Raw genomic sequence first — 10,802 nt, forward strand, 5'->3', positions numbered from 1 at the left:
CTTCAAAATTGCACCCATAAACGATGGGGAATTGTAGCCTTCTGCAGCTTTTCTGCCAATGCATGCTTGTCCCAAACAAGCACCCAAGCTTACTGGCTAAAGATGGTTAGCTTGCTAGCTAGCTACTTACAGACACAAATGAGAGAACACCTCACTGACCATTTTACTCACCCTAGCAGAGTTGGTTAGGCTGTTAACATGTTATCTATAGCGTTTACTATGACTTTTTTTGCCTACGTTTACTGACACCGACCATATTCAACAGGTGTTGCACGTATGTAAATTCATCAGTTATTCTGGGTTCTGGCACTCAGATGAGAGTGCTCTGAAATTGGAGTAGATAGCCAGAGGGAATTTGCGAACGCAAGAGATATGCTAACTGGATAACATTTGTTCAAATTCTTGCTAGCTAACCAAATTACATTCCCAGCCTTCGTTACATTTGTTAGTTTTTACCAAAATATTGAGACATTGAAACTGAAACAGTGCATCCCGAATGGAGGCAGCAAACATTGTACCAACCTGATAGCAATATTGTTCAGACTACCAAGAAATGTATCGGTGAATGATATGAATCATACATTAAACTGCATCTCTCTATTCTGCCAACAATGCTGTCAGTTCCACTTTAAGTTGACTGCTCAGTGTTCCATGTATAGTGACACTTTCTGTCATAAACCAGTCAGCTTTCTAGTCTCTTACCACAGCTCCTCTCTGTCCACTGATGTCACTTTTCTCTTTGTCTGTCATTACACTGCAGAAAGGTTGGCCCTTGTTTTTTTTTTTTTTTTTACTTTTACAGGTTTCTTGTAGTGGCCGATGTTCCCTTCCTATTTAATTAACCTGTGGCTCTGTCTGTAATTAGGTCTGTGCGTTGTGTGGCCTGTCACTGTCCACGGGTCCACAGACAAATTAGTCATTATAATGTAATGGCTGGATGTATTTCATTCTTTCCATCATTGGGACAATGGTTAATTGGAATGAGCACGAAGCCATCCGTCTCTTTTATATGCGTGTGGCTTTCCTGTCGTGAATAAAACCCTGTATTTAAATGGTATTTAGACAAAATTATGTATTGAGAACTCTACATTTTTAACCAATAATGAGTGTGATCATTGTCTGGGTACCTTACACAGGGATCATTGTGCCACTATTACACTGTGCATATGTCAAAAGCAGAATGGCTTGCAGATATTTGTTTGGGTCTTCCTGCGTGCCCTCTCTTGGATTGTGCTGATTGTCTTAGTTAGCTGTTGTGTTTCTTTGATTATCTAATCCTAGCAGTGTGCTGAGTCAAATCAGTGTCCTCAGCTGTACGGAGACATCTTTGGGATGGATGGGTGGCATTAATTGCCCCGTTCACTGAACCCAATCCCTGACTGTGTTCCTTCCACATGACTGACACCTTGACTAGCCCCATTACTATCCTGACCTCTGACCTCACTCACAGGGACTAACAGACATGTTCTCAGCCTCTCCACCACCACCTCACTTCCATCCACCCACCCTCATACCATCTAGCCCCTTGTTGTTGACGGACTCCATGTTGTCCATCCACAAGCTGAGTCACAGTCTGTATCCCTGTCTCTGCCCCTGTGCCTCTATCTCCTGGCCCCACACCCTGGATATCTGTGACCCCAGGACCAGAAGAAGAACTACAGAGCAGTGCAGTCCTGTGAGGAGGGGACTGGGGGGGGATATCTTGAGCCACTAGTGGCTATGGCTCAGAATGGAGGCAACATGCACAACGTACTGGGGCCTGCCTGCATCTTTCTACGCAAGGGCTTCGCTGAGAGCCGGCAGGCTGTACGTAAGTCCAGACACAAACAGACACATGCCCATAATGCATGCAGAGACACGTTTACAGTTTGTAGCTACACGTAAGAAAACAGACATTTTCATATAAACTTACACACAATCATACAGACATTTTGTCTTTGTCTGCTTCTTTTTCACCCACGTTGACCAATACACTCCTTATGGACTCAAAGAAGAAGGTAATGGACTCCAAATATCCGCATTAACCTACATATAGAATGCTTGTCAGTTGGTGTGAAAATGAGCACGTGCGACTGTGTGTGAGTGTTAGCACTCACTGCCATTTGTGCCACTCTGATAGAATGTAAGTCGTTGTGTTCCATGTAGTATTACCTTGACGGAATGTTAGACTGATTACTAAGTCTGTGGAGCAGCAACAGGGTCATCTGTCTTCGTCTGTCTCAGTCTCACTGTGATCAGTAGACTCAGTAGCAAGGCATTGTCATGAAGGGAAGATGTGCACTGACCTCTCCTTTGTAGACTGGCACTGTTCATAGCCTGTCATGATGATGTGTTCTGTTCTGTGATGCTATTGGGGGATACAGGGGTGGGGTCGAGCTAATTCAAAGGCTAGACGTTAATCTTAAGAGAGAACAAATGGAACTCCTTCATCCTATGTTCCCCCAGAACTCACCACCAACCCTCAAAGTTGGCATGCACCTCTCAGCTAAGTAGATGGGCTACTCAAGCATCAAACAAATGCTCTAAACTAAGTTGCATTTGGGTTCATCATTACATGATTTAACACAAAAAAACTGTGATTGCACATGTAACAAAAGTACTCTATGATGTATTATGATTGTTAAGTTGATGATATCTCACACAAGAGTTTTGTAGTGTCATGAGCCATCACTTGTAGAATGCCACTTGCTGGATCCTAACCCTGACTTGTGATTCTTTGCAGGATAGAGAGCTGAGGCCGGAGGAGATGGATGGTACGTTTCATTATACAGAAGCAAACAGTATGAATTACAATGAGCTTTCATATTGCATATTGGACTGTAGCATTCCCAGGGGAGAACAACTGCCCCCTCTCATTGAAGCCACCGAAGTCCAAGGCTGACCACGGTACTGCAGGCAAGGTTAGATCCCTCATTATTGTGAATGGAGAAATGGCAATCTTCGTGGTCAAGCTTCGTGTAATACACTAGATGTAGGTCCTTGAATCAATTATTTTAAAATCGCACACAGAAGTGATAAGGATAATTTAGTTGCTAATGGCAGCCTGCAGTAACCCAGTCGGCCTTCAACTGCGTTGCTCAATGAGAGGGGGCAGCACTGAGCTAACCTGCAACGTCACTTCCTTGAGTAGCTCAAACTGCTCATGTTGTGTCTCCATGAGACGCCATCTTAACCGACTTCATTTGGCTTCAATGCGCTATTGAGTCTTCACATAGGAATGAATGGTGTCACGTGATCAATGGCTTTGTCCATTCATATATACAGTCATTGAGCAGTCCTCACTGGTTTAGATATACAAACAAAGGATCTGCCTGACCTTGGTAAAATCTCATTCTTGTGTTGAGTGCCTTTGGAATATTTTCAGCCTGCGGACTGTTTCAAGCTTACCTCTCACTCTCCCTGTCATGTTTATTATAACACCACACTCATTGTAGTGTAGTAAAACAATAAGCCAACTGATGGTTTTTATAACGTGATTAAAAAGCACAATTGATCTTTCTCCATCTATGCTTTCCTCTCAGAGTTGCGCGAGGCTTTTAAAGAGTTTGACAAAGACAAAGATGGCTTCATTGGCTGTAAAGACCTAGGCAACTGCATGAGAACCATGGGCTACATGCCTACTGAGATGGAGCTGATAGAACTGAGCCAGCAGATCAACATGAACTGTGAGTAACCGTACGCACGGTATGTGTGTCTATAAAAGGGAGCAATATGGGAGGTCTTGCGTTCTTTTTTTCTATGCTCTTGCATTTTCCTCTATCCTTCTCTCTTTTGTTACACTCATATTATGTTCTTTCTTCCTTCTTTCTCTAAATTTCTAATTCATGCTCTATGTACCCCCGTTCCCGTCCACTAACACACACTAAAAGACACTTGCACACACCATTACACACAGAGGCTCTGAACATTCAAGGTCCAATACCTCTGATGTAGATCCCTTTAACAATTAACCCTGAAAAGAACATAACATTCGCTTCTATAAATACTATCTGGGCTTGGTGAAAATTGATGACTGAATATGATGTAGACACGACAGTAGCTTAAATTTTGCCAGTCTTTTCTCTCTCTCTCCTCTTTCAGAGCTGCATATTTCTGTCATTGTACAAATGTCCCTGTAGATGTATTTTTGCGACATGTTTTGTGAATTTATATCTGACATCCTTCAACCTACGTTTACTCTTCATCACACAGTGGGAGGACATGTGGACTTTGAGGACTTTGTGGAGTTGATGGGGCCCAAACTTCTGGCTGAAACAGCAGATATGATCGGGGTCAAGGAGCTAAGGGATGCTTTCAAAGAGGTGAGGATAAGAGACTGAGAGAGAGAGGAATAGAGTGATGATAAAAAAACAACAACATATAAATATACATATAAATGAAATAATAGAGAAAGAAAGAACAAAATCCAAAGGGGATGAAAGAAACCTAGAAAGATTTAAGCTAAAATAAATTTGATTAAGTGAGGAGAAGCATTCATGTGTATGGGGAACTCATTAGTAATATAGGAGTGACGACGGTATTGGGGAAAGAGCAGAATACAATACTGCATGATTAACTAGTTCATTATTCATTATTCTATTCTCTCCTTCTCTCTCAGTTTGACACAAATGGTGATGGCCAGATCAGCACATCGGAACTCAGAGAAGCAATGAAGAAACTTTTAGGTCAACAGGTAAGAAAAGTGGTCCTTCTGTTTGAGTTTTTCCATCTTTCACTCAACCTGTCCACGCATCTGTCTGATCATGTCTCACCGTAGCCTACACTTGAGTAGTGCTTTTTCTCGGTTCTTTCCCTATTCTACTAGGTTGGTCATAGAGACCTAGAGGACATCCTACGGGACATTGACCTGAATGGAGACGGCCATGTAGACTTTGAAGGTGAGCTACAGTATCTCAGTGGGTTCTAAGACACCTCTTTGTAGGATGTTATTTGACAGGTATTACAGTGCATTCGGAAAGTATTCAGACCCCTTGACTTTTTCCAAATATTTGTTACGTTACAGCCTTATTCCAAAATGGATTAAATAGTTTTTTCCCCCTCATCAATCTACACACAATACCCCATAATGACAAAGCAAAAACAGGTTTTAATACATTTTGCACATTTATTTAAAAAAATACAAAGCTCTGTCGTGTCTTTGGCTATGCCGGATTAAGTGATATGACATGCTATTCTATAAAATAATTTATCTGTAATTAATATTACCTGATTAAGCTAATCAGGTGAATGTAATTAACTAGAAAGTCGGGGCACCACGAAAGAATGTTTATAGAGCTGTTATCTTCCGAATAAACTCTTAAAGACCTAGTAATATTTTGTATCAATAGCAGTCAATATTTAATCGTCACTTTATTCAGTCTCATCTGAAAGTTGTAAATTCTTGGTTATCTTCACGAACCCTGGCTAACAAGTTGAATCAGCAATACAAAATTTGGTTTAATTATTTATTTACTAAATACCTAAATAATCACACAGAATGGATCATACATTGATTACAAATTATGTCATAAAGAAAACGTTCCTGGTGGACGGAACAGACACGACGGCTGGTTACACAAAGAGGGGGTTGGGTTTGAGTGAAAGAGCGGGAAGACTGAGTAACAAAGGGAGAAGCTATGCTATCGTAAATACAGAATCTTATGCATTCTAAATAACCGCCCATTTGAAAAAGGAGAATGCAATAAATATTTACTCTGAGCTGCGCTTCGGTAGATTGGTCGTCGATGGAAGGCCGGTTTGTCCTTTATGGATCTCTGGTCCTCTGAAGAATGTCTAGTGGTGAACTGGAGCGTGGTAGAATGGTTACTCTGTCCGTCCTCTCCTAGCCCACATTTAGCAACTGCTGCTAACTCAACGGCTATGAGGTATCTGTTTGGGCTTCTTGCGGTCAATTTGCAGTCTACAAATTATTTGTAATTATGTCCTAACGTGTAGGGAACGCATGGTACTGAAGGTCACAGTGCTTTTAAGAACTGTGTGCTTCGTGTCGTTGTCCTGTTGGAAGGTGAACCTTCACACTAGTCTGAGGTCCTGAGCGCTCTGGAGCAGGTTTTCATCAAGGATCTCTCTGTACTTTGCTCCGTTCATCTTTCCCTCGATCCTGTCTAGTCTTACAGTCCCTGCCGCTGAATAATATCACCACAGCATGATGCTGCCACCACCAGGCTTCAGCGTAGGGATGGTGCCAGGTTTCCTCCAGATGTGATGCTTGGCATTCAGGCCAAAGACTTCAATCTTGGTTCCATCAGACCAGATAATCTTGTTTCTTATGGTCTGAGAGTCTTTAGGTACCTTTTGGCAAACTCCAAGCGGGCTGTCATGTGCCTTTTACTGAGGAGTGGCTTCCGTCTGGCTACTCTACCATAAAAACCTGATTGGTGGAGTGCTGCAGAGATGGTTGTCCTTTTGGAAGGTTATCCCATCTCCACAGAGGAACTCTGGAGCTCTGTCGGAGTGACCATCGAGTTCTTGGTCACCTCCCTAACCAAGACCCTTCTCCCCCGATTGCTCAGTTTGGCCGGGTGGCCAGCTCTAGGAAGAGTCTTGGTGGTTCCAAACTTCTTCCATTTAAGAATGATGGAGGCCACTGTGTTCTTGGGGACCTTCAATGTTTTGGTACCCTTCCCCAGATCTGTGCATCGACACAATCCTGTCTCTGGAGCTCTACAGACAATTCCTTCGACCTCATGGCTTAGTTTTTGCTATTTTTTCTCTGACATGCACTGTCAACTGTGGGACCTTATATAGACAGGTGTGTGCCTTTCCAAATCATGTCCAATCAATGGAATTTACCACAGGCAGACTCCAATCAAGTTGTAGAAACATCTCAAGGATGATCAATGGAAACAGGATGCAGCTGAGCTCTATTTCGAGTCTCATAGCAAAGGGTCTGAATAATTTTTCAAGTAAGGTGTTTATGTTTTTCTTTATTTTATACATTTGAAAGCATTTCTAAAAATCTATTTTTCGCATTGTCATTATGCGGTATTATGTGTAGATTGATGAGGAAAAAATGTAATTTAATCAATTTTGGAATAAGGCTGTAATGTAACAAAATGTGGAAAAAGTCAAGGGGTCTGAATACTTTCCAAATTCACTTTATGTTCATTATTTCGTTGTATGATATTGCAGTGCTTGACAAATCCCTGTCATGGCCCACTGTTCATATCAGGGGAGAACGACAGCCCCCTCTCATTGAAGCCATAGAAGTTCAATGCCCACGGCGGTATTGCAGTTAGCAGAAAACAGGATGCCCCACTATACTGTAGTATATGGAAAAATGGCAATCTTTGTGGTCAAACTTTGTGTAAATAACAAAAAAAAATCGAAGACAATCATGATACCAATAATTGCTTCTAATACACCAGATGTAGGTCCTTGAACCAATTATTTTAAAATTGCACACAGAAGAAGTTATAAGGATAATTTAGTTGCTAATGGCAGCCTGCAGTACCCGGTCAGCCTTCAACTTGAGTTACTCAATGAGATGGGGCAGCACTTAGCTAGCCTGCAACGTAACTTTCTGGAGTAGCTCAAACTGCACATGTTATGTCTTCATGATGTGCCATCTAAACCTTCATTTGGCTTCAATGCGCTATTGAGTGTTCAGATAGGAATGAATGGTGACACATGATTGATGGCTTTGTCCATTCATATATACATTACATTACATTTTAGTCATTTAGCAGACGCTCTTATCCAGAGCGACTTACAGTAGAGTGCATACACTTTATTACATTTTTTTTTTTACATACTGAGACAAGGATATCCCTACCGGCCAAACCCTCCCTAACCCGGACGACGCTATGCCAATTGTGCGTCGCCCCACGGACCTCCCGGCTGCGGCCGGCTGCGACAGAGCCTGGGCGCGAACCCAGCCCAGCCTGGGCGCGAACCCAGAGACTCTGGTGGCCACAGCCACTGCGCCACCCGGGAGGCCCATACAGTCCAGAGGAGGCTGTTGGAGGAGCTATAGGAGGACAGGCTCATTGTAATGGCTAGAATGGATAAAAGGGAATGGTAGGAAACACATCAAACAAATATTTTTGCCAGCGCTGTAGTTGCAGACGGATATATCGGGCCGCTAATATATATATTTTTTTTATTCAGATTTTTCAGGGGGTGCTGCAGCACCCTCCTATGGCTATGCCAATAATCCCGTCACAATAATCCGTCACACACACACATACCCAAGCACATGCATATACACACTCTCTCAGTGCCAATCCCCACAGATACAGTTTGAGGCAGGCTGATACTCTAGCATCATGCTAAGTGAGGTGGGAGGATGAAGGGAGTCAGGCTGTCTGTCAGATTATCTCCACACCAAAGGATTATGTCACCTCACAGATTACCAAGAGAACAAGGGAAGCATATTGCCAGTGGGACAAAAATAGCAATGTGCTGGTATTCCTACTAGAGTCATCCGTACGCTCTGCTTTCTCTAACCTAGATTCGCCCACACGTCTTACGCTCTAAATACATTCATATTTATAATCCACAGTGCTCATTTAGAAATAGAATCGTTGCTATGAAAATGTATTTATTTTTATTGGCTGATAGCAGCACATACAGTTCTTAAAAGCACTGTGACCTTCAGTACCATGCGTTCCCTACACGTTAGGACATAATTACAAATAATTTGTAGACTGCAAATTGACCGCAAGAAGCCCAAACAGATATAACATTTGACTAAAACATGATCATTTCAAACATTGCTTACATTTGTTTACGTTCACATATACAGTATCTCTCTATTATGCATGGGAATACTTTGGAACAGATTTCCAAAATCAAAATCTATTGGAGCTGATCTGCTGGTGTTTTACAGTCTTTTATGGGGGGGGGGGCAAATAAAATCACCTGTGGGCCAAATTCGCCAGTTGGGGATCAGCCCCTAAACTTTATGTGAATCATGTTCACACTCTTTCTCTGTTGTTGTATTAATGTCTCTCGGTTTTATTAATCTCTCTCTTTTACGAATCTCCCTCAGAGTTTGTGCGCATGATGTCTCGCTGAGTGTAGGTCATGATACCGACTGGTTCCTTTCCTGGTAAGAGAGGAAGAGAAGAAGAAGTGAAGGAGATGCAGAGACGCCAGAGCCCTTAATGACAGACCTCTTACCTCAGACTTCTGAACTACAGAAGGAGAAAACGACATATCAACCCCGCTCTGCTACTGCCACATTTGAAGACATGCACAGAAGCTAAAGGAACAACATCAGTGATCATGATGATGCTGTTACTGCTGTCTCTAACAGCAAAACAGAACAACAGCCAGCCTCCCACAGTTTTACATTGTACATTTCAGATATTAGAGAAAACATATCTAGGTGTTTACAGGGTCTAAAGAGCAATGTGATGTTTGAGCTACTTACACTCATTGCCATGGTTGGTTAATGCTGTAGCAAAGTAAAGACACATTTACATTTTTAACACTTTCTTACTTATGCTAACGTCTCCTATAACTAGTCTAAAGCAGCATATTCCCCTCTGGGGCTTTGGACTCCTAAGATACACTTTTTAATGGCAATATTATTACATCAGTGTACCAACTCTCAAAATATGTATTGTTTGTGTGTGCGTTCATGTGTGTTTGTGCACCTCAATTATCCTTTACTGTAAGATTCCATATGTCTTAAGCTACTGTACAGTTAGTGTCAAACCCATGGCATATGCTGGCTCTATCTTGAATTACATGCCATGTATTACCACGGATGCACTTTTTTAGATTTTATCATTATCAACACATATCGAGTTACATTATACGAGTTTTGAACATAGATGGGTACCTGCTTTGATAAATGGAAGATCTGTTTCTTGGGAACTGAATACTCTGGGGAATGCGGTAGCAATCATAATTAATTGGTTTTCTTCGGGCCAACCCAATACACAGTTTTGCACATTGTTTTGCATGAATACTAAGAATGCATGCTCCACTTATGATTTAACCAGACACACTGTCACTCCCCATGCAAATAAACAATGTGCACCACAAACATACACACAGTATATTATTGTGGTGATCAACATAACACTGAAACCTGTGTGAGAATATGTGTGTGTGTGTGTGTGTGCGTGCGTGTGCGTGTGAGAGATCAGTGTGTATTTATGTACTGATGAGAGTGTTTATGTATGAGTGCTTGTGTTTTTTTGTGCGAGTCTCCCTTAGGCAGTCTTATTTGTGACTTTGCATGTGTCTTACTTGTGTGATTCTATGCATGCCAAATAGTAAAACAATTTGTAGCATAGTAGATGAGAATAAAGATTTTTGTTGCAAAAACACTGTGTGTGTGTGTGTGTGTGTGTGTGTGTGTGTGTGTGTGTGTGACCTCTATCTGCATTCAGAGCAGAAAACAGTCAGACAGGACCTGAACTAGCTGGATATACACCCATTGGCCTAGAGGTTGCAAAAACCTGTCAAATCAGAAATAATATCCCTGATTACAAAATATTTAGAGAATATGAACATACATAGACCGACTGAAATTTCAACAGGGACAACTCCAATAAAGTGTTTTTTTCTCAAAGTTGCCAGGATGTCACGTGCATCACACTTATATCTGTACACTCGTAACAACCTAAAACCTGCCTGGTTTTTGATTCTCCCAGACTGTCTAACTTTTATTTGATTGTTAGTTCTCAAATATGGTATTATTAAAAAATATGTATAGTTCCATTTCTTTTCTGCATGCTTTCTATCTGGTTTTGGTTGTTTAAGTTGACACTGAAACGGCTTTTTCATCCCTGTTAAGGCTGCGAATGTTCAACTGAGATAGGAACAGTAGCACACCTGAACTTGGT

The 10,802-nt window shown here is 41.7% G+C and overlaps 1 protein-coding gene across 1 annotated transcript; it reads left to right on the forward strand.

Moving 5' to 3' along the window:
* The first annotated feature begins 1,647 nt into the window (after window positions 1-1,647).
* Window positions 1,648-10,191, forward strand: cabp1b (calcium binding protein 1b). The gene is made up of 7 exons (XM_038988851.1): window positions 1,648-1,806; window positions 2,723-2,753; window positions 3,522-3,665; window positions 4,192-4,301; window positions 4,598-4,672; window positions 4,805-4,877; window positions 8,993-10,191. The coding sequence occupies exons 1-7, from the start codon at window positions 1,720-1,722 to the stop codon at window positions 9,016-9,018; spliced, it is 546 nt and encodes a 181-aa protein (XP_038844779.1). The 5' UTR covers window positions 1,648-1,719; the 3' UTR covers window positions 9,019-10,191.
* The last annotated feature ends 611 nt before the right edge of the window (window positions 10,192-10,802 follow it).

Source organism: Salvelinus namaycush, chromosome 3 (genome assembly GCF_016432855.1).
Source record: "Salvelinus namaycush isolate Seneca chromosome 3, SaNama_1.0, whole genome shotgun sequence".
In the NCBI taxonomy this organism is placed as follows: domain Eukaryota; kingdom Metazoa; phylum Chordata; class Actinopteri; order Salmoniformes; family Salmonidae; genus Salvelinus; species Salvelinus namaycush.

Excerpts from the sequence above, each read along its gene's own strand:
- cabp1b (XM_038988851.1), top strand. The coding sequence starts at position 1,720 with ATGGCTCAGAATGGAGGCAACATGCACAACGTACTGGGGCCTGCCTGC. Across the intron at positions 3,666-4,191 it reads CCAGCAGATCAACATGAACT|TGGGAGGACATGTGGACTTT; the intron begins GTGAGTAACCGT and ends TTCATCACACAG. Across the intron at positions 4,302-4,597 it reads TAAGGGATGCTTTCAAAGAG|TTTGACACAAATGGTGATGG; the intron begins GTGAGGATAAGA and ends CTTCTCTCTCAG.